Raw genomic sequence first — 23,253 nt, 5'->3', positions numbered from 1 at the left:
AGAGTAGCATTTTTTTCCAGTTTACTTGGACAAGGAGCCCTGCTCTTTTCAGGCCTTTAATGAATTCAGGGTTTTCAAAAGTTGTCTTCATGCACCAAGATCAGTCAAGAAAGATGCTCAAAGAAATGAAGATGCTGGACACAAACAGCATTCCCCCAGCCCCTGGTCAGTAATTAGAGGAGGAGTGATTGATCTCTACTTAAGCCATCCTTTTTCAAATAGGTGCCTTTTTGTTCAAGGTGTTCAAGGCCAGGCTGCATGGAGCAACCTGGTCTACCAGAAGATATCTTTACCCAGGGCTGTGAGGTGGGAGCTGGATTATCTTTAAAGTCCCTTCCAAAGTCCTTTCCAAACAAAACCATCCCATGGTTCTATAAAAAGTATGCTAATACACAAATATACAAGCTTCTGCTGTGAGCTGCTTTAATCCATAAGGAGTTTCTGGATAAAATACACAAAGAAGGGCTTGGATGAGACACAGAATCTGAATGCTGTAAGCACTCAGCTACAGTCAGAATATCCTTTTTTGTTCTTTCTGAACAGGAGCCATTTCTGTACTGTGGGTCTGCTTTGGTGCAGAGGCAGAAAAAGCTCCTCAAACCAAAAACGCCTGCAGCCTCTCTCATTCAGGAGGGATGGCTTTTAACTCAAAGTGGCATTAAAATGGAACCCATCTCTTGCCCATTTAGAGCAACAGCTCCAAACTGCTAAGTACAAACAGGAGGGCAAACAGTCCACTGACAAATTTTAAGCAAGCGGACCCTTCCATAAACCACTCCTAAGAGAATAAATCCTGTGCTTGTTTCTAGTTCTGCAAATGGCTTTACTCCCCTTTTTTCTTTTTTTTTTTTTTTACTCAGAAATCCCCACAGAAAGCAATGGACTGTGGCTTCTAAATGTATACAGTACACCGAGAAACTGCAAGTATAATCAAGTACTACATCATTGTGTGGTAACACTTTCATGTGCATACAATATAAATCTGGCAGCAGTCAAAATCAATATTAAAATCTGCCTATGCAGACCCAAAATTTCATCCATACATTCTCTTTCATTTCTCTAAACAACCATTTTTAATGTCAAAACTTGCATTTTGTTTATTTCTAAAGCATCTATAATTGACTCTCTTCTTTAAACATTGCTTATTTTAGAATCCTGAAACTCTGACAGCCTTCCGGCAAAGGAAATAAGAAAATACGTTGCAAATCACTTATGTCTGTAAAATTTTAATCAAAATATTACCTGCCAAGAAACAGAATAATGATTTAGTGACTAAATCACTCAGTGTAGCCTTTTCCAGTGCTGTAGCTACAGAAGGTATCAATCCCTAGCAAATGGGAAGTATTTTATTCTTGTATGAGATTCAGAAGTCTGACATACTTTAAATACTAAACAGTTGTTCCAATACTAAGGAGGAATTTCATCCTGCTGTATTGGGTGCATCCCACCAGGATGAAGCTTTGCTTTGAAAAAACAAAACTTTGATAGGAAACCAGTGAATCTCTCCCCCAGATGATGCCGTAGAACAAAGCATTTTAATAACCATTTAAATTCAAAGGCAGCCAGTGAAAATTAATGGGGGTCTACCAAATATATTTTAATTTGATATCTGAGTCTCCATTGAAGGTGTGTCCTGGGTTGACTATAAGATGCTTTTATCCCCAATCATCTCATTCTGTTTATGTTGAATAATAAGTTTTGCACGTTTAAGAGTGTTTCAGAGAGTGAAGGGGGGGAGAGAAGAAGCACGCTGTTTGTTTTCAGACACTGTACTCCACTCCTACACATTCCTGCTCCTGACTGTGTTGTCTGTGGACAGACAGTGGGACAGAACTCTTTTTTTTGCTTTTTAGTTAGTATCAGCTAGCTGAGGCAAAGAAGTTCCCTGGACTGTTTTTTTTTCCTTTTTCTTTGGACCTCTTGAAACTGCTCTGGACTGAACACCCAGGGGAGCACCAGCAGCTGCAGCTGTGGCCCACCAGGCCGGGCCTGGCCTGCGACAATTCCAGCACTGAGGGACTGCTCAGAGACTGAGTGAGCTGCAACCCGAGGATGGGGTTTTCTCAGTTTGTCATCTCTTTTGGAGTCTCATTGTTTGATATTGTTTTGGTTTTATTGTTTAATAAACAGGTTTTTTCTGCCTTTCTCCAAGGAGGTATATTTTTCCTCCCGGACCAGTTGGGGGGAGGGGCCGATTGGATCTGCTTTTCCCACTGGAGCTCCTTTGGGGGATTCTTCCCCAAATTTGCTCTAAACCTGGACAAGGTGTAACAGATCAAGAGCACAAATATGTCACCATCTTGGCAGGGCATGGAGAGGTCCTGGTTCTGACTTTTATCATCCTATATTTTCACATCCCTCGAAGCACATCAGGCACTCAGGGAGCAGCAGGTGCCATTCTAGTGGAGCTCTGCTGAGGCACTTAAAGTTGTGTCAGTGTAAGTGCAGTACTCAGAGACTGGATCAGAGCCTCTGCTTCACAAACCTGCTTTCAGTACTTTCTGTAGCGCTGTGTTTCAGCACGTTTCCTGATCTGTTACACTAAGTGCTAAAAATTATGCTGTGTTTCCTGGGTTTTATGTAGGACTTAAAGAAAAGGAGAGGAAGGTTGAAAAAAAAATCCCCTACTAGCTGTATAATGTAGTAATTAGCTGCCAGCAACCTGAGGCTGAGAAGAATCGATTTTTCATTTCAAAATTTCTTTTTCTTAGTAGAGTAGAATGCATATATATGCAAACACACCTTGTTTTTCCTAAAACATTATCCTAGAATTTTGTCGTAGTGATAGAAATAAATTTTCATGCTGCGTGTCCATTGCTTAAAATGACTTGGGCATGAAATTAAAAAAATAAAATTTAATTATACAATTAAATTAAATCCTCAGTGCAAACCTTCATATTTCTTGGGTGTTGTTACAGTTATATGTGAGTCCTCCAAACTGGATTGCATTTTTTTTCCTATTTCTGCAGCATCTGGAGATAATTTACAGGTGGGAGATTGGGAAAGACAAGCAGATTCAGTCATCAGCCTGAGGGATGCTGGAATTATGCTTCTGATCTGGGCACAAAACATGGGCTTCCTTCAGTATTAGGACCAACAACACAGATGGTTTTGGACCTCAGCAAAGATGAGCCAGACCTCAGGGTAGGTCTGTGCTGCAGTCAAAGGCCTCAAAGAGCAGCTGGTGTGAAACACGCTGCATGTAAATGAGGTAACTGGGACTGGCAGCGTGAGGACTTGGGCTAGGTACCCTGCATGTGCATTTACCCCAATTTCAGATAAGATTCTGCAGCTACCACTAAGAACCAGGCCTGATAACTCTAAATTGTCATTGCAACTAACCAACATAAAGTTAGCAAGGATTGCGCATCTGAGCCACGGTCATGCTTTTGGCCGCCATATGGACATGACCTTGATTAGATAATTCCGAGCAACCATTCTCTATCCAAAGATGAGGGATGTCCCACAACTTAATATTTTGTGTGTATTATGTATGTACCAAAGATTGCAGTCATTGATGCTACTGAGCCATTTAATTTCATTCTAAGAAAGCCAGCCATGTATCTGGTCTCACCAGCTTTGAATCTATCCAGAGGTTCAGAACACCACTGGTGGTTAAAGTTTCTGTGTCTAAGAGTATGTTGTAATATTCAAGACAGGAAAAACCTGTCCCATGTATTTGAAATGTGGAATAATCTATGCTTTAAGTGTGTGGAAAAACAAAAAAGTCAAGTTCATTAGAAATGTGAGGTAGAATAATTTTTTAAGTTATGCATATCTTCAATGTAATGACCCAAAGTCAAAGATGATGCCTTGGATACAGGTAGAGCAGCAGTCTGGATGACCAGTGCCACTTGTTGGATGCTACACTAATTCTGTATATCCTAAAAATAAAAGTCCTAAAGAAATGGCTAATTTAGAATCTGCTCCAAATTTGTTAAAAGCCTTTTGATGGATATCAATGCTCCTCTATAAGCATCACAGAAGCATTAATAATCTATTTTCTCAGATAAAGTATTTCAGCGTGTAGTGTTTATTTATTAATCTGTTAGCATATCAGAAGATATATAAGATTTCTCGTCTAGCAAAAGGTTCCATTCCTAAAGAGGGCTTGGGCTTTCCACATTATTTCATCCTATGAAAAGCACAAAAATTTTAATTGCTGGAATTAAGGGCAAAACTAAAGAGCTAACCATAAAACATCATTCATTAGTAACACAAAGTGGTGTTTTACATACCAGAATAACAAGGTCCTCTTGATACCACTGTTATCTCTTTCTGGTGCTTGCAAGCAGCTCTCCTGAGGAAGCATTCATTTTGGTAAGTGTCTCCATTTGATCCACAAACTGGAATATAGTTTGTGTGACACTAGAAAAGAAATTATAATATAACCCAGTCATTCAGAAATCAAGTGATTAATCTGAACTGCATATTAATATACAGAAAGATAGTTGTGTTATTAACAGCATCTTGTAACCCTTTTTGCTAAAGAACTACTTGAAATATATTAGTTTTTCAGTATCACTATATGTATTCCTCTTGGATCACTGAAATAATAGTCTAACTCCACATGGACTGAACATAGGAATTCAGTAGGAAAGATTAAAAGCACAAAATAACTATGGTGGGACTTTGTACTGGCTAGAGGGAATATGCCAGGCATCTAGAAGTATTTGAAGGATAAACACTGAGGCAGGAGAAAACTTCTTCAAGATAATACAAGAAAGTATGACTAGGCACAGGGGGCCAAAACTGAGCAAAGGAGAATTTAAGGAGAACAGTGCTTAAGGGGAGATTTGCTGACCTTTTTGGTCAGAACAGTCTTACAAAGGAGGTGGAAAACAGTAGCCACTCTCATTAAATTCAAGAGCATCAGGAGTCTTTTACTTGGTCAACAACTATAATAATGCTTTTCTATTACTACATTGAAAAATTTAAATCTTAAATTTAGTAGAATTTGAGAAAGAAAGAAAGAAAGAAAGAAAGAAAGAAAGAAAGAAAGAAAGAAAGAAAGAAAGAAAGAAAGAAAGAAAGAGAGAGAAAAAGAAAGAAAGAAAGAAAGAAAGAAAGAAAGAAAGAAAGAAAGAAAGAAAGAAAGAAAGGAAAACTTATCATTCAGAATAGCTTTTGCAGAAGCTACCTACATTTTGCTGTTTTCTTATATTCTAACAGAAATAAATCCCTTGTACACATAATGTGCATTTCAGATGCTGGGACCAGCAATCTGCCTGACATCTGAGATGTCAACTCTGCTGAACTGGAGGTCCAAACAACTTCCTGCTGAACTTGAGGTCCAAACCCTGCTTCACAGCATGGAAAAGGAGATATTGCCCTTTTTGGGGGTGTGGTGGTAACTGTAAGTCAGACACCTTTTGCATCTTCAACACCCTGATGTAAAAAAGAACCCAACCAAAAACAAAAGCCAAGAAGCAATGATGAAATACTGAGTAGCCACCAAAGTTCTTAACCACACAAAGTTTATGATTGAACTGGTATTGTTCAACCCATGAGAGTGCATGCAGAAATAACATTAGTTAAGCTAAAATGACTTAAAAATAAAAGAGTTTCTTCTCCAAATTCCAAATGAGAGTCTCTCCCACAAGAGTTTCTTTGTGCTTTGACATACATAAAGGTCAAAGTACTGAAATGTTAAAACATAATTTTGAAGAGTATTACCCTCCAGTCCTCTGTCATCCTGCCATAGATGATCAACTGAGAATGAACTAAGCAGGTATAAACAAAAATAAATCATTCTGCCAGCTCTAAAAATTATTTCTAACAGTTTTTCTATTACTTCCCCATGGTGAGCAGCTCTCAGACACTCAACCATTAGTCCTGCCACATGCCATACAAAACAGTCATTTCTAGAGAGTAATTAACAGGCACCTCCCAAGGGGACAATACTTTCCAATAGATGATTATCTGTTCAATAGATAATTCTCAATCCTCCTTAAGTCTCTGTATGATGTTTTAAATTTGCAGGTTCTCTTCTGAGGATAGAAAATGAAAAGTAAAGGGATTCCTTTTTTACAGTTTGGTAAGCCTTTAGTGATTTGTTACAGTACAGCCCAAAGTTTTCCTGTGAGCACCCTTCAGGAGTGAAGGTTTCTTGTGAGGAAGTCCTCTGATACCTCAAATGGCCAAAAGGGAGAGCATCTCTTCATGCACAGGAGCTGCTCAGTACAGTGTGCCATGGGAAAATCCATCCAAGGCCCATCCAGCGCTGTGTGATTTCAGTTTCCAACATCTGAATGGCTTGTAAGATTTACTCACTGTCACATATCTCCTTTTCCTATTCTCTCCTATTAAACCAGTTATCTAATTAAACTGATTGTTGTAAAGACTTTCTTACTGAAATTGGAAAAGAGCCCCATGATGTCTCTCTCCCCTCTAATCCCACCTCACCCCATCTTACCTCCCACACTGGTTCATAACACACACACTAGATGCTGATCAGTTTTTCATTCAGGTTTTGTAAAACTCATCTAAAATGCAGCAAAAGACCTTTTAGCCTGCAGAGCTCTTGCTGCCATGACATTATAGGTCTTTCAAACAACACTGAAATTTGTCATCCGTCTTCCCTAATCTGAACAAAGTTTGTGCCTGTCTCAGCCTTAGTTCATGGGTGGCTGTGATTAGTTGTGCCACTCTGATCCCCAAAACACTTCTCTGTCATGCAGATCTCACTGAGTTACAACTTCCTCAGGAGGGGAAGAGGAGGGGCAGGCACTGATCTCTTTCCTGTGGTTACCACTGACAGGACCCGAGGGAATGGCCTGAAGTTGTGTCGGGGGAGGTTTAGGTTGGATATCAGGAAAAGGTTCCTCACCCAGAGGGTTCTTGGGCACTAGGACAGGATCCCCAGGACACTGATCACAGCACCAGCCTGACAGAGTACAAGTGTTTGGACAATGCTCTCAGGCACATGGTGTGATTCCTGTCACGTCCTGTGCAGGGTCAGGAGCTGGACTCAATGACCCTTGTGGGCCCCTTTCAACTCAGCATATTCATGGATTCCGTGATTTCCTTGCTAGCAGGAACATCTTACCTGGCCACAACCTGGATCCCAGATCAATTTAATTTTGCAACTCTTTTGTTAGAGTACATTTTTTTAAAAATTTCAGTTTTAACAACATAAAAAATGCCTTGCTGTATTAAGTATTTTCCTGGCTAAAGCCTTTGACATACATAATATATATGTTATGCAAAGACACTTAGACATCTGAACTACAAGCAGAGGTTGTGAAGTAATCTTAGGAAAACAGTGTAGTGACACAGTTATCCAGCTCTGTGATGAATAGGAAACACACTTCTGGAAGAACAGGCTGATATTCCCACATCTTCATTTCAGTGCCTCTTCAGCTGAACCACTATACACAAATGTGTCTGCTTTCCTTTCAAATCCTTGAAATATCAGAAAAAAAATAGCTAGCCCTCAGACAGTCTTGCATGTGAAGAACCTAACAGTTTGGGCTGGGTGTTTGTTGCCTGGAAATTTTGGTGCTGCTAGTTGCAGCAAGTCAAGTAAGCTCAATTAAATTTGAGAGTTACAAGATTTTCAACCTGCTATGTCTGAAAAACACAGTATCTTCTCCTCACCCATGGACTTATTTCCTAAGAGTACAGAATAAATTATTCAACAAGTACAAGTAAACATGCAAGTAGTTTAAAAACAATGCTTTCAAAAAAATTGCACTCTTCAAAACAAATTAACAGTTTAGCACATGGACTAGTTTTTTTTTTTTTGTATGTCCTAAAGACCTGGTTATTAGGAAGTCACAAAATTTACCACCTACAAAAAACTACAAAAAATAAACCTTTGGTTGTCCTAGGATTGTATTTTCCCCCCCTTTTTTTATAATCATTACTGAGCTTTGATTTTACGATTTTGCATAAACAAATGTTACAGACAGACTGAGAGAGATGAAAAAGCCTTGTCTCATAAGAATTTTTTCCCCCTTTTAAAGGCAGCTAGAACAATGTCCCCAGCACAGTTGAACAGCACATTATCAAAAGCCAGCTCTGAAACACTGGAATCCAAAACCAGTGTAAGATCATATACACACCTTTGCTATTCTGGTTCCCCTTGATTTATTATTTATTGGAAACAGAACATAAAATTATTTTTAAAACACTGAAAGACAGCCCACTCAAGGGTTTGCTGATAACACTGCCAGCTCTTCCAGTTTTACCATGAGTCTTGTACATAATATTTGATATATTTGTCCTGGCTAAAAACTGTAAAAAGGAAGAACTGCTATATTTTATCTCTAAAAAAGTTGATGGCAGAAGGGAGAAGAATTGCCATGATAGTTATAAAAACTGTAAATTAAAGGATCAAAAACTGACAAAAAATTGAACCTGCTATTTACTTCTTTTTAAAACTTCAGAAGACATTCTAATTTAGTTTTTTTTTCTGAGCAGGACTAATTCATTATTCTAGTTCAAAACCCTTATGATCACTGATGAGCCTGCTATTATCCGATCCAATCAGTGCCATTGAAAAATGAGCTTATGGTCAGAGTCCATAAGCCTGTTGCCTAGTGGAATTTTTGAAGCAGTGACTCTACAAATACTTCAATACACCTGAAGGATTTGTTAGAAATGCCAAACAAAAAGGTGAGCAGCCCTTACCTGGAACTGACACGCACATTTCAAGCCATCTCCCTCTTCCTTGCACACTCCTCCATATTTACACGACGACTCATCACACACTCTTACGTCAGATTCCCTTACATTTAACTCTGCAGAAAAACAGGAAAACGAGACAGGAAAGAAATTGTAAGATGAGTTATTTTGAGTACTGCCTTGTCCTTAAACACTTGGAGCACCCCTGCTGCCTTAGTACCATATAGAAATTAAAGGAAAAATGCCAGAGCTGTTGCTCCAGGCTGCCTTGCATGGGCTCAGCCCTGTCCCTGGGCTCCCCTCCAGGGGCACATCCTGCTCCCTAGAGGCAGCTTTGCCTGGCTGGGAGAGTGGTTTTGGCTAAATGCCGATTCACCTCATAAACAGATACACAGAAAGCATGTATTGACACTACCCAAATTCTCTTCCATGTTTCCCCTGATGGGGATGCCACAGTGTAAAACTCTTGTCCACAGAAGTTGTTTCTAGTAGGAGTCAGGAGCTTTACACAGGTTATAGCCTATGTTTCTCACCTGTTACCTCTTTTTGCTTTACTCTCTACAAATGTCCTGAGGAAGTAGAAAAGCTAAACCATCAGAATTTCTCTGCCTGGTTTTTCAGACTCTGCCATGGCCACACTATTATCCTTCAGACTAAAAATAAACCCAACTGTGTTTAAACTATTATAATTTGCTTGCACTGTAGGAGCCAGAGTAATGAACCAGAGATCTGTGTCTCAGTTCCTGCATAAAAATATGGAGCACAAGTGGCAGCTCCTGCCACCATAAGCTTGCAGCACAGCTGGCAAGAGGGAAACCAAGGGGCTTTACACATCAACTGCACAGGCACTAGCTCCAGCACAAAGATCTCCTAACTAGCTGCAAGCTTATTTTGGACATCACAATCCAAGGCTAGTTTTAAAAGAAAATAAATATATTATTTTGAAATAAGTATTTGATTTGAATTGTACATAGGAAAGAGAGCAAAAGAAAGCACAAGTGGGATAATGGAAGTGGTCACTGTCTGCCTAAATGTGACCTCATCAGGCTGTGTGGGAACAGTGCTGGTACTATTGATTCGAATGAAAAGGGCAAAATAACACCAAGGGCTCTGGAAAAATCCCCTGACACTGTTAAATGTGCAGTGAAATCAGAGGATATGATTCAAAGCTGTCTGTGCTATGGTTCAAGCCAGAAACCTTCAGGACTCCATAGCAAGTATGATCCACTAAAGAGGTTCACTGACAGCAGTGTGATTTAAAATAATGTCTGTGAATTTAATGAGCAAGAAAACTAGCTTAAAGAAAGAACTGAACGCCAGCCATTCAGAAACAGGGAAAGGTAGGTCAAAAGCAGAAGAAAATAATCCTCGCTGCCACTTAGAGTCCTAAATAGGCAACCAGCCTCCCCCTCACAGCAGTATCAGCACTTTGGTATGACAGTGATAGACACACTGGAAAACTGCTCCTATTTGTTTATGTAACATTATACACCCACACATATATTTTATATAAATAAATAAATAAATAAACAATAATTAACGTAATAATTTTTAACACTTTTGCCACATGCTTCTATATTTAACAGAGCATGTATTTTTATGTATATTTTATGGCAGTGAAGTTACAGGATTACAGCTCAATGAAAACTCCAGTTGCAATCCACATATTTTTTCGTCAGCCATGAGAAAAAATTGAGAAACATATTGATTCTTTTCCCTCCATATGTCCATGGCTCCCAAAAGCACAGATGAGGAGGGCAATGTGTGTAACAATGGGCAGATAGGTATCCTGGTTGCCATCACAACCCTGTGCCTGTGTTCTCTAATGTTATTCTTAATGTCGCCGTTTATCAAGCGTGACTGCTGCGTTGTAGGGACCGAGCTAATGTGACAGAACATCGCAGCTTTTCAATTTAATGTGCTCGTAACTCGCTCCTGAAGGAAATGTGCCTTTCTTTCTCCTCATGAAGGTCTGTTCCACGAAGATGAACAAACTATCAAAATTAATTAAGGGGAAATGATTGTCATATCTGAAAGAAGGGTCCACCTTTAGGTGATACGACATTTGAGAAAATGAAATTCTAAAAAGGAATAACCGTACAGTCAAATTAGAGCATGCACTTCTTTCAAAAGACTCTGTTCATCAGGTCAGGAAAACAATGAGATGTTGGTTCCCCTTGCCCAACTCTCAGCTGAGCACGCTGGACTCAGTGCTTTGCAACATCCTACCCCATGATCCTGACTAGCAGAAGAAACCCCTGGGCAGCTACAACTCCTGCCTGAATTTCTGTGAGTCTATACAACGTCCAACTGCCTAGCAGTGTAGTGCAGACTTTTCCCCAATATTGGTGTTCCCCCAGTGTGGAGAGGGCACACAGACATGCAGAAAGGAGCCCCTTCACCACAGTGGTGGGCAAGGGACCTCACTGTTTTGCAGAGGAGAAGGATGGGGTGAGCTCAGAAAGAGAGGTCAGGTGGCAGTTCAGCATCAAGGCTGAACTCAAGATATACTCGTTCATAGCTTAGCTATTGCTCTGCCTGCAAAAGCCAGAGAAAAAGGGAAAGAGTTCAGAACATAACTGTAAAAAAGGATATGAAGATGGGGGTGCAGAATTATCCCTTGTAAACCAAGGAAAAAAAGATATTTGGCATTGGTTTTGATCCCACTGGAGGAATTAAGAAGAGAGAAAGGACACTGTGCATTTAATGGTTACTTCATTTTAGGCATGGGCTGTTTTTCTTTCCATATAAATGATAAATACTGATTAGAAGCTTTATGGCATTAAATGAACACTGAGCAGGAAAGGTCATGCAGAGACCAGGAGACAACATGATTTTTCAAAGTTGAACAAAAACAAGATATCCTGGTGATTGGCACTTGAACATGACAGATGAACTTTATTCTATGACAGGATGTCACCTAATCCCTTATTCCATTCAGTGGCAAATTCCAGCAGCAGTGAAATCAGGCCTCCAATGTGTGCATGATTACATCTGATGGAATCACAAGTACTGGGAGGTGTGGTGGCTGTAATTACTTCTGCACCCACAGCACTCCGTTCAAAAAGGAGCGCATGTGGATGGGTGGATGATGTTAAAAGGGTGATGTGAGGAGGAACTCTAGATGTCTTGCATGTCTGAAATGTGCTCTCTTCTCAGTGAATTCCCCACAGACAAACAATTAAAATGGATTCTCTGCAATTATTTCCAGCAGAATAGAATCATCACTGTAAGAGCAGGTCCATGAGAAGAGCAGGGATATGTAGCAAATGGTTTAGGGTAATTTCTTGCATGTTTCTTTAGTGCCTATTGTAACTCGTTTTCTTCACTTCCAGCAGGTATAAATAAGAGAAAGCCTCAGTGTGATTCATTAGGCACAGTGAGAATATGCTAGGTAGTAATCCATCAATTCCCAAGAGAAAATATAATTAGCGCAATTAAATCAGGCTTCGAAATTTATGATAAAATTAATCTCCAAAGACCTGAAATGAGGCATTAAAAATGATTTGCTAGTATCTGTTCAGCCAATACACTTCCTGGTTGCGTGAGGCCTGACTGGCACAGAATAGCTAGCAAAGACCTACAGCAAGGTCTTCTGGGTTTGCCTTTTTTTCTGTGTTGAAAAGAATTCACTTTGTGAAAATTTGTTAGATCAGTAAAGATGAGGAAAGCCTTCTCTATTTTGACTCCTTTCAGAGAATGTGAAGTACAGCTCAGTACAAGTAGCTGTAGATTGGCTTTTTGCCTGTGACCTCAAAATGCATTGCTCTGAGGCTCTCGTTATAAGGTAAATTACATGTGTCAAAATGCTGAACCTGAAGATGAAATCAAATTTTTAGCTTTAAGTACATCAAACATCTTGTTTCCATCTGGATATCTCAAGAATAAAGTAAAATCTAAGATGGGCAAATCTGTTTGCTTTGCTTTTTCATAACTCATGTTTCTCCTGGGGTTGGCAATAGTACATAGTAATGATGAATGGATATAAGGAACCAAAAAATACCTTTCCCACATGAAACTGAGCCTGTGACTATTGCAGCTGTGCCTGAGAAAAAACTCACTCTGCCTGCCTGTCTATCTGTTTTCTCTTTCTATGGATAAGTTTCCAAACAGTAGGTGTTGGGACCCCTTGCTGCCTTCTGCTCTTAACCTATGGGTTTGGTAAAGAAGGGGTTAAAAGGGAAAAAAAAATTAGCATTAGAGGGAAAAGGCAAGGATTTTTTGTCCTCCAAAAAATTTTGTTCTTTGTGAAGCCAAGCTTTAAATTAGAATGTACAACCTCTGATGGAGGTCATATATAGACACATACACACAGAGGGACCTGGGAGAGTTTACAAAAAGTCTGCAATTCTACAGCTTAATAGAACCCCCAAACTTGTAAGAACTTGAGTTGAGTCAACATAGGCTTGGAAAAGGGGCTCAGGAAAAATTATGTTGTGTAAGGATACGTCAGAGCACACAAAGTCTACTGGAGACAGTGATATTTTGACTAGAGCTCTCAGGACCACAAAACAGAGTCAAAGAAGGTGAAATCGGAACAGAAAACCTATAACCTGCTCAGTTTTGGATATCAATCTAATAATCTTATGACTCTGGATTGGCTTGGGCAAATCACTGGCTTTTTGTTTTGTTTTGTTTTTTTGTTTTGTTTTGTTTTGCCAAATTATTTATAAATGGAGAATTTAATGGGGGAAAAAACCCACCCAACAAAATCTTTCCCTTATAAAGGGAATTATAAAGCTGAGGTGCTCACACAAGTACAGTAATACAAGTACAGTAATAACCTGAGTCTTGAATTGAGCTCTTGACTAAACCTTTACCTGCCAGTCACAACCTTTGCCACACAACAAAGGTGATTCTCAGAGCCAGGCCTCTGATCCCATGCTTCCCAAGGACAGCCTGCCCACTTCAACCAGGTGAGTTTGAATGGCACCGCAAAAAAAATTATCCAGGGAAGTATTTTGGGTGTCCCTGGAATACCTCTGCTCACCTCCTGCTGCCAGCTCAGAAGAAAACTGCACAATTCTCCTGTAAATCTACCCATGGCTTGCAGACATACGAGCATCCCATCTGGTAGTGGCTTCAGTCACTTCAGATTTCCATCACCCACAGTGACTCTGACATTGGTTCAGACACTTAGCTCACATGCACACATCTATACATAAACATTTACATTTAGATGTCTTAATCTACAAGCTCAGCTCCATCCCACAGCTTTTTGAAGTACATCCAGAACAGCCTTTCCTGCAGGAAGTCGTGCAAATGCTTACAGAGCTGTTTCACCCTGACTCTGAGCAGAAAGTGTAATTGTGGGAACTTCCTAATATCTAGGGAAGGCATATATTAGGAAAAACACCTTAAAAATACCCAAGGCAGCCCTGACACAGCTTCATGCCTTCCATCAGGTGCTGTCACTGTTCACCAGAGAGAAGAGGTCAGTGCCTGCCCCTCTGCTCCCCTTGTGAGGAAGCTGCAGCCCACGAGGAGCACGAGGAGCTCTCCCCTCAGCCTCCTCTTCCTCAGGCTGAACAGACCAAGTGACCTCAGCCACTCCTGGGGTGCTTCCCATCCAGACCTTGACTCTTCACCCATCCTTGTTTGGGGAAAGTAACATTGGGACATTGCTGGCTTTAGCACTGCAACCAAAGGACAAAGTGGCTTTTCTTGATTCATCAGTTAGAGAAAAATTATTACTAAAACGCTGGAACCACAAGCTTCCCAAGTAAGTGTGCATCGGTGATAAAACCTGAGATTACCATTTATTTGGGAATTAATAAACCAACTCTGCATTATGTTTTCACAGCATTTTATAATCCTCACGTTTCAGCAGTTGTGGATTATGTAAATCACAATAATTTGCATTGTAGAGTTTATGTTTGCTGATTTTCTTCTCAGAAATTGTCATAGGTTATGGGTGAAGAAAAAGAGAGCAGACAAGCCCCTCAGACAAAATTAGCAATTACTTGTCCAAATAAATAATACTTGCTTGTGTCAAACAAGGCAAAGCAAGACAGAACAGGTCATGCTATCTTGTTCAAATGAAAAACTATGTTTTTCAGAAAAAAAACCAGACAATAAGACAAACTACTTAGAAATAATTTAGAGAAAAGAAGGATGCCCTTCAGACACTGCATATCCCATTTGAAGATGGCTGTTGCCACTGATTTGAGGTGACAGTTTAGCAAAAAATTATAAGAAATTAAGAATGTGGAGAGTGGAAAGAGAACAACAAAAAGAATTTTTAAATAAAGGCAAACAGAGAAGAAAAAGAGAAAAATGAAAATGTAACACAAGAAAATCTAAAACAAATGTAAGCTTTGAATAATTAAACCATTTAAAAGTCATTTGAACGTCCTTTTCCTGATGTGATATGGTATCATTTTCTTTCAGACCTGAATTAAAAGAAAACAATTCACTGGGACAGCCAAGAGGTTTTATGAAAAAAAAAATAAAAACAAACAAAATTATTAAAATTAATTTACTCTAAAAAGACAACTGTAATCTAACAGCATGCAAATACTCCCACATTTTTTTAATTGGTCAATTGATGGATGCCTTGTGTGGCTGATGGCAAATCTGCTGTTTTGAAAACAATCTTAGGCAGTATTAGAGGACAGCAAAACCTGTTTTGCTCTGTCTCAGTGCAATATTTAATGCTCAATTGTGCAGAAAGAAAAAATAAAGCTGTGCTTTGGCTCTTGAAAATGCTATCTGAGTGAATAAAGCTTGAAATATTTCCCTAAAACTACTTTTACAAGACTGCATTAGCTTTTGATTGCTTAAGTGCTGTCCAATTTATCTAGGATGATTATACTTTTACATTTCAAATCACCATAGTTTCCTTTTTGAGCAGAGGAAAACTGAATGCATACATGCTGCTGAAGCAATTAGTATTCTTGTACACAATAGGAAACCACAGCAATTTTTAACAACTAGCACTCACACAGCAAGGTAACGAGGCAGGCTTTGAACCTGAGAGTCTCCCACACTGCAATATTCACATTGCTGGTGTGCCTGAGATTAACTCTATTCAGTGTGAAAAAATAAGGAAAAGTGCCATAGCGACAAGTGTTTGTATGACAGCTCCATCAAAATATTGGGTGCAGCTGGTGGTACATTTCTGCTTCCATCAAGGGGAAAAAAATACTTGCAGAGAAAGTTAACTTCTTTCTTATAATAAAAGCTTTGGCAATATTTCAGAAATGCTATGTAATCTGTAGGTGAATATGTAACCAAATGGTACAAATTGACAAGCTGTGCATTTGGTTGGAGACAGGGATAGATGTGGTGGGTACCTGGAATTATTTTCTCTCTCATGAACACTTTTGGATCAAGGTCAGGCAGTACAGCAATCTGGCCTTCAGGACCTGGGTCTGGTGTGCTTCTCTGTCAGCAGCTATCCAGGACACTGACTTAAAAAAAACTTGCTTGCAAAGCAGAATATATCTTACTACAAAAAATTATTGACTATGATTATGCAAAGCCATTATAAAAAGTAAGCATGTCATTGCATATTTTTACATAAAATTAAAGTATTAGAAAAGGAACACGCTCATATAGCATATTTACAGCAAGATTGATTAAAACACACATTATCAATCTTCAGCCTCTAAGGAAATCCAGGCTGTGCAGGAGCTGCAACTTTCCAGACAGGTTGGTTTGTTCCTATAACTTTTTCACTCACTGGGGAATTTCAGCCAAATCTGACAGCAGGAGAGGCCTAGGACACTGATCTTCCCAAAAGTTGATGGAAAATCAGTGACTGCTTGGAGAAAAGGGGTCTAATGTCCAATGTCTAATGTCTCCACTGCCAGTTGGAGGAATTCAGGGCATGTCCTGGTTTCAGCCAGGGTAGAGTTAACTTCTTTTCAGTAGTTATTTTGGATTCAGAATGAGAATGGGTTGATAATACACTGATGTTTTGGGTTTTTGTCATGTTTATCCCAAGTCAAGGACATTTATTTTCCTTGCCTCATGCCCTGCTAGTGAGGAGGTGAACAAAAGAATCTGTGAGGGAGCACAGCTGGGACAGGTGATCCAAACTGACCAAAGGGATATTCCACACCATAGAACATCATGCCCAGTACATAACATAGGAGGAGTTACCTGGAAGGGAATCTGATCTGGGTTCAGGAAGGAAGGTCTGGCATCAGTCAGTGGGTGGTGAGCAATTGCATTGTGCATCACTTGGTTTTTTTTCCTTTTTATTGTCATTATTATTTACCATTATTACTGTAAGTCACTTTAACTTCAATTATTAAACTGTTCTTATCCCAACGTACAAGTTTTACTTTGATTTTCCTCCACATTCCACTGGGGCTTCGAAGGAAATTGAGAGGGGGTTAAGGAGTTGTTGCATGATGCTTAATCTCCAGCTGTGATTAAAGCCATGGCATTGGGACAAGGCTCATGCAACCACAACACAAACACATGCGATGTGTTCCTTTTCACAAACATATGCAAATAAGTGGCTCTTATTGACTCTTTTTCACTCATGGCACTGTCATGGTCTTTGCCATACTGAGACTCAGAAATTTAGACTTGGATCTTGTAAACACGTGGACTTTCAGGATAGTGGCAAACTTGTGCTGCTTAATGCTAATGCCTATACAAATGGATTTATTCTGGTAGGTTAACTTTAAAAATAGTGCTCTTACACTTCACCAGCCTTCGACAACTAATGGGACTCCTAGGAAATTTTTCATTTGGGTAAATTATACTGTTAAGCCTTGACAGTTGTGCAGCATGTGCAATTACAGCCAGTGGGAAAATGTTATTTGTCCTTGCTCCCTTAATGTTCCCTTGCTTTCTTGCTCTGTCTCTCAGTTTGCAGAGTCGATGGTCAAATGCCCAAAACATTTGCAAGCAATTTCGTAAGGGTCTTCTGTCTCTCCTCTCCCCTGCCCCCTCAGCTGGGGAGCTTCTCAGGCTTTCCAGCATCATTGCCGATATAGGAACACATCCAGCCAGTACAGTGCTCCCATGGAAGCTATAGCTTTGGCTAATGAGTCCTTGTTCTGAAGAAATCTTTCTATGCCAATTACAAACCAAGGTGAACTCTTCAGTCCTGTTCATGAAGTAAATCTGATTGTTAGTTTCCCAAACCTTGAGAGGAGTGGGAAGCTGTTCAGACACTGAAACAAACATTTAGACTCCTAAAGAACCGGAATCCAAGTAAAATAGTGGTAAAAATGAACACTAAATCAATTAATAATCTTCCATAAACATTGCAGGGAATTTCTTCTTTGATCTGTAGGTGACATATGTAACTCAAGTTGATTTCTAAATTGGAAAATTATATTGGTCAAATTCTGATCCCATTCCTTGCACAAAACTCAAAGGCATAGGGTCCAGGGACCAGCTAGCCAGATTAAGAGCCAGAATAGAGGTGTCATGTTCTATTGGGTCTCCAAAATGACAATATTTGCATACAGATAGGGGATGGATGGCTGATGGCTCTACCTCGCCCTGGTGCTAATTCCTGAGCTCCCTCTGTTTTCTGCTCCTCGCTTTCATTTTTTCTACAGCAGAAGAGAAACAAGCCCTGGTGTGAGCAGCCAAGAAGATGCCAAGAAGATGCAGCCTTTCTATAACCATGTCAGTCACCTGATCACTGCTACAGAGCTCTGGGATGCAGGCAGAGAAAGGAGCCTTCATCCCTGTGAGCAAGAGTAAGGGAAGCGGTTAAAGGGCCTGATCACGAGGCTTCTTGTCATTGTTGGAACAAGGGCTGAAGTCAGCAGAAACCTGATCACATCAGAAGTATGTCCATTTGCTACAAAGCCCACATATTTTCTTCACTCTCAAGGTCATGTCAATCTGTGTTTGTCTTCAAGTCCTAGCACAAAAAGAACTGAGCTCTATATGTGGGTTGACATTTTCCTCTAAGGAAAGCTATGGAAGTGACTTGGCTTCTTGCTTGTTTTACTTCATTTTAAAGACATTTGGGGGGAAATCAAAGCCAACTATAATTCCTCATTAACATCCCCACTTTTTCTTTCCCTTACTCTTCTTGTGGTTTTGGTGTCAGAGAGATATTTAAAAAGCAGCTGAGTCTTGGTCCTTGAAAGCTCCACAGAAAGTGTATTCTCAGCCATGGAACAGCATCCCAGGTTGTCATGTAGGGATGAGTTGACCTTCTGGGAGCCATTATTTCAAAAACTAAAATAAATTCAATAATGATTTTTAAAAATAAAATCTCTCCCAAGTAGAATGGAAAGCACTTAGAGGGAACTGCTGGCTTTTCATGGATGAACCAACACAATGCTGACATAGATAACACTGCACAACTCAGGTTATTACACATGCTGTGCATATTACACACATTATGCATGATTGCCAAAAATTGTATGTTTCTTGGAGAAAAAAAAGAGAATATTTTTAAAATGAGAAATATATATACATGCACTCAAACCCCATATTTTCAGTAAAATATATTTTCATTGTTTACTTCTGGCTCCAATGCTACTACTCATTCCCTTCTAGTTTTCCATTTATCACATTTTTCCTTTAGAGATAAAAAAACAGAAGAAGAAAACTCTCTGGAATGGAAAGTCCTTACATTTCTCAGCTACAAACCTCAGAAAAACAGGTGTCTTTGGTGAATTTTCTAGAAAAACACTATTTACTACAAAATGGTGTTTATGAGAAACAAGTCTATTTGAAAAGGTGTTTTGACATTTGGCATTGTCCTATAAATGCCTGCACAGAGACTTAACCCTGAGCATTTGTGATATCTAAATAAGCTGAATGAAACTGATTACATGCAAGACAAAGAATGTCCTTAAGTGCTTGTAGGATCAAGGACACAAGCAATTTTTTGAGGATCTGATTTTTATGCAGAAGGCAATTAACTTGACTTAGGCTTTTGTCTGTTGGTTACAAATGTGTAGAATTACAGAGTGGAGAATTTTTTAAAGCACTGTGTATTTCCCAGGTTTGAAACTTTCCCTTAAAAGCAGCAGAAAATATCTGACAAAAAGTTGTCAGATAGTGTATTAATCTTAATTATTCACTCTCTACAGGGAAAATGCTGCTGTCTGCAAGACCATTTGATAGTGGAAATCTATAATGTGACTTCAAATAGCTTAAATTTTAGATATTACTCATTGCTCCCAGTTACTATCATTAGCAGCTATGTGAAATACCTAGAGGCTGCAGTGAAGATCAGAGCTCCCTTCTGAAAGGCATGGGTGAGAAGCAGCCCATTACTTACAGCATAAGCACAGAAACCATACAAATTGTGATAAAAATTAGATAATATCACTTCCCTTTCAGTGGATGTGAATAAGGAAGAAAAGTATATATAAAGGGAAGGATTTATTCAAGGCAGCAACACAAGGCCAAGGCAGGATGCCACAATAGAGCTTGTCCCTGTCCAATTGTTTTGCTACAAGGTCACCTTTTCTCACTCCCATCACCTTCCCTTTAATAGAAATATTTTCAACACCACAGCTAGAAAATCATTGTGATCACCAAAAATGGAGCAGACACAAAAAGATTTAGGGAGTACATGTTGATTAATTTTAAAAAATGAGAGAAAGAAATGAATACTAACATGCTAAGGCTACTAATGCTAACGGAAGAGTTGTGTTGATGTATTAAATGCAGCTTGCAGGACTCATTTGCTGTATTCAAATGGCTGATAATCACTGCTCAGAATTCAAACTGTGCTGCTGTGATAGAGCCTAATGCAGACAGTGCCATGCAAACCCAGAAATGTGTCTCATAGTCCCACTGGGAAAAACTTGTTTGTTCAGGAACACAACACTGTAGGGGGTTGGCTCTTGTGCAGCAAGACATGGAAATATGGAGGAGCCTCAACAAGCTTTTAGGATGTGCTTTGCCCTAGGGAGGGTGGGACAGGGGGGCAAAGAAGAGGGTAAGTTTGGCTTAAATCAAATACAGATACTATTTTTTAGAAAATACACTGTCTTTGCAAGGGTGTGAGGAACAGGACCTATGCTCACAGCTCCACCCTATGTGGTCTCCTCTGCCAGGGCAGGTGGTGTCCCTGCGCACTCAGGATGAGTTTTCTGCTGGAAACACCTCGTCTCACAGGCTCTCTCTTTCCAGTCAACTGATATTTTTAGGAGCTGATCCATTCCTTCCATAAATTGTAAGAGAAACCACTCCTGCAAGGCTCAATTGTGAGTGCAGCTCAAGGCTGACTGAACATGGGAAGAAACCTGCTGTACCTAGAATATCCAACTGACATTTTCCAAAAATGTCAGCACATCACCTGTCATCAGAAGGTGATGGGGGCTGCATAGGTTTTGAACATCTAGCAAGATCTGAAAACTGTAAACCTATCATAAATCTTATTTCTAACCATGCAAAAGTGGAAGACCCTGCCAAACTTATACACAAATTTATGAAGAAAAAGTAAATTTCATGTCTGCATAACCTGCACACTAGAGAGACTACAGATCAAATTTGACAGGTTGTGGTCACATGGTAGGAAGATCTTAATTCCAGAACCTAATTTCAAATTTAATTCAAGTTAGTAGTGCCTGACACCCATTTTCTGTATGGAAGAGTCTGCCTGGCCTTCCCCAGAGAAAATCAGAAGAGCATTTCCCCTGTCACAAATACCCCTTCAGTGCTACTGCAGACACTCTTCTGGCAGCTCTGCAGGGCTGGCCCACCATCTCAGGCTGAGTGAATGAGGGGATGGGTGGGTTGAACACTTGGTGAGGGATTCAGCATTACCACTGCTTGTCTGCACCAGCATTTTCAATTTAATAGAGCTGAGGCAAAAGGAAAACTTTCAGAAAACAGTCTTTTGGCAATGATAATGATTATGGATGTTTTCCATAATCTCAGCCAAGATCTTTGGGCGAGACCTCCGCTGACACTGCTGATCGATTCTTCGTACACAGGATTACTGAAAGGCCTGTGAAAACAAATAACTGGAAACATCTTCCCTCCAATTCCCTAATGCTGTTCACAACAGTTTCATATAAACACAACCTTACTTGTAACCAGGTGAGGGAAATCAGCAGGGCCTCATGGCTATCTCTTACATATTACATTCTGCTCCCAGCAGCTGTAAATTCAACACTTCGCTAGGCATTAAATTTACTCTCAAGAAACATTTTCTAAGAGAGGTGACAGAGTTATTGCACTGTTGCAGCTGTGGAGTCAGATGGCAGTGTGCCAGAACTCCAACAAAATTTTAAATTAAAAATCTGACCATCTGCTATAGGTGGGAAAAGGGGGCTTTTATGTCCAGGCTCCTCCCTTAGTTTTGTAATTTTCCCAGTACCAAAATGCACGGTCTGGTGTGCAACAGATGCCATACGCTTTTCCAATGACTTCTTATTTGCTGCTAATAAGCACTGGAATGTCTTAAATGTTGAAGAGAATCAGGAATTACTTCTTAAATGGCATTATGTCCTGCTATTACTCAGTATGTGACAAAGCAGGGTAGTACTTTTTGAAAACTTCCAGTTACTTTGGGATACCCCCAATAATAAAATCTGATGAGGTTTACTTACTTGCTACTTGAAACAGGATCAACAAGGAGAACAAATGTTTTTTACCATCTTCATCCTAACTAGCTCTTCCATCAATAGTTAGAGGTGGTGTATCCTTAAATTTTATGGTAAACTGTTTAACAGCTTCTTTGAAACATAAAAAAGTGGGAGGGCCTTCAGGTAGGAAATCATGTTTTGGGGGTCTGGCCTTCACAAGAAAATGTTATGAAATTCGAAACAATTGCAGAACAGGAAACATTTTATTGATGCTTACATGAACATTGACTGTACTGCTTTTACATAATTCTAAATCACAGCCTAAAAGAATGGTAGAAAAGTATAAAAATGGACCTGAGGTATCACACTGTACATTCATGGATGCGAAAACAGGTCCTGACACTAAAATGTGCACAGCAGTAGCTTGTTTAATCAATAGAGAAGATAAACTCTAAAAGAAGGATTCTGCCTAAATGTATATTCTAATACTGAATTCTAATTGTATATATCATTATAATCCCCCATGCATTATTCAAATGATCACTCCTGTTCCTATTTTTGCTATACAAAGTGGGGAGAAGAGCAAAGCCCCTGAATTGTTTCTAGAGCCATGTATTGACTCAATAGCTACTTCAAAGGCCAGTTACACTTATCAATATTAAACTTAAAAAAAACCAATTTGAATTCACTGTTTCTCCTGACAGATAAAAGATTCAGACTTTCTAGGGGATATTTTCACAGCTCATGGGCCACCTCTTTCTTTCCTCTTCTTCATTCTGCACAATGCTCTATGAAATATGTTTGGGGCCTCTGGGTCCATTAAATGCACATCTTTAAAGCAGTCTGGCTCAAAGGGCCTCATGATTAGGCTGAAAGAGCTCCCTTCTCCAATGTGAAATGGCACCAGAGACACTCTGAAAGTGTTTAAATCCCAAACACCATGTCTGCACCTGAGCTCAGCCCTTGTGCACACAACACAGACATTTGTAATACCCACTGTGCAGAACAGTGGTTTTTTTCCAGAATGCTCTTTGAAATCTGAAGACATAGCTGACGTACCTTTAGAATACTAAAAAAATCACAAAAACTATTGTAAGAGAAGTTGTCGGATCTCAAGATCTCAGTCCTGAGATGCTGAGCCACCGAGACC

The 23,253-nt window shown here is 39.6% G+C and overlaps 1 protein-coding gene across 2 annotated transcripts in view; it reads right to left on the bottom strand.

Annotated features, from left to right (window-relative positions):
- The window catches only part of TMEFF1 (transmembrane protein with EGF like and two follistatin like domains 1), a 115,680-nt gene that overhangs the window by 37,454 nt on the left and 54,973 nt on the right, over nt 1-23,253 (bottom strand). For both annotated transcript variants that reach the window (XM_064705669.1, XM_064705668.1), the window contains exons 2-3: nt 8,635-8,744; nt 4,239-4,368 (exon numbers count right to left, since the gene is read on the bottom strand). In XM_064705669.1, the coding sequence (XP_064561739.1) occupies nt 4,239-4,368; nt 8,635-8,744 (240 nt within the window). The remainder of the gene's footprint in view (nt 1-4,238; nt 4,369-8,634; nt 8,745-23,253) is intronic.

Source organism: Zonotrichia leucophrys, chromosome 2 (genome assembly GCF_028769735.1).
Source record: "Zonotrichia leucophrys gambelii isolate GWCS_2022_RI chromosome 2, RI_Zleu_2.0, whole genome shotgun sequence".
NCBI lineage: Eukaryota > Metazoa > Chordata > Aves > Passeriformes > Passerellidae > Zonotrichia > Zonotrichia leucophrys.
The sequence above is the reverse complement of the archived record's forward strand: the minus strand, read 5'-3'. Positions and strand labels throughout refer to the sequence as shown.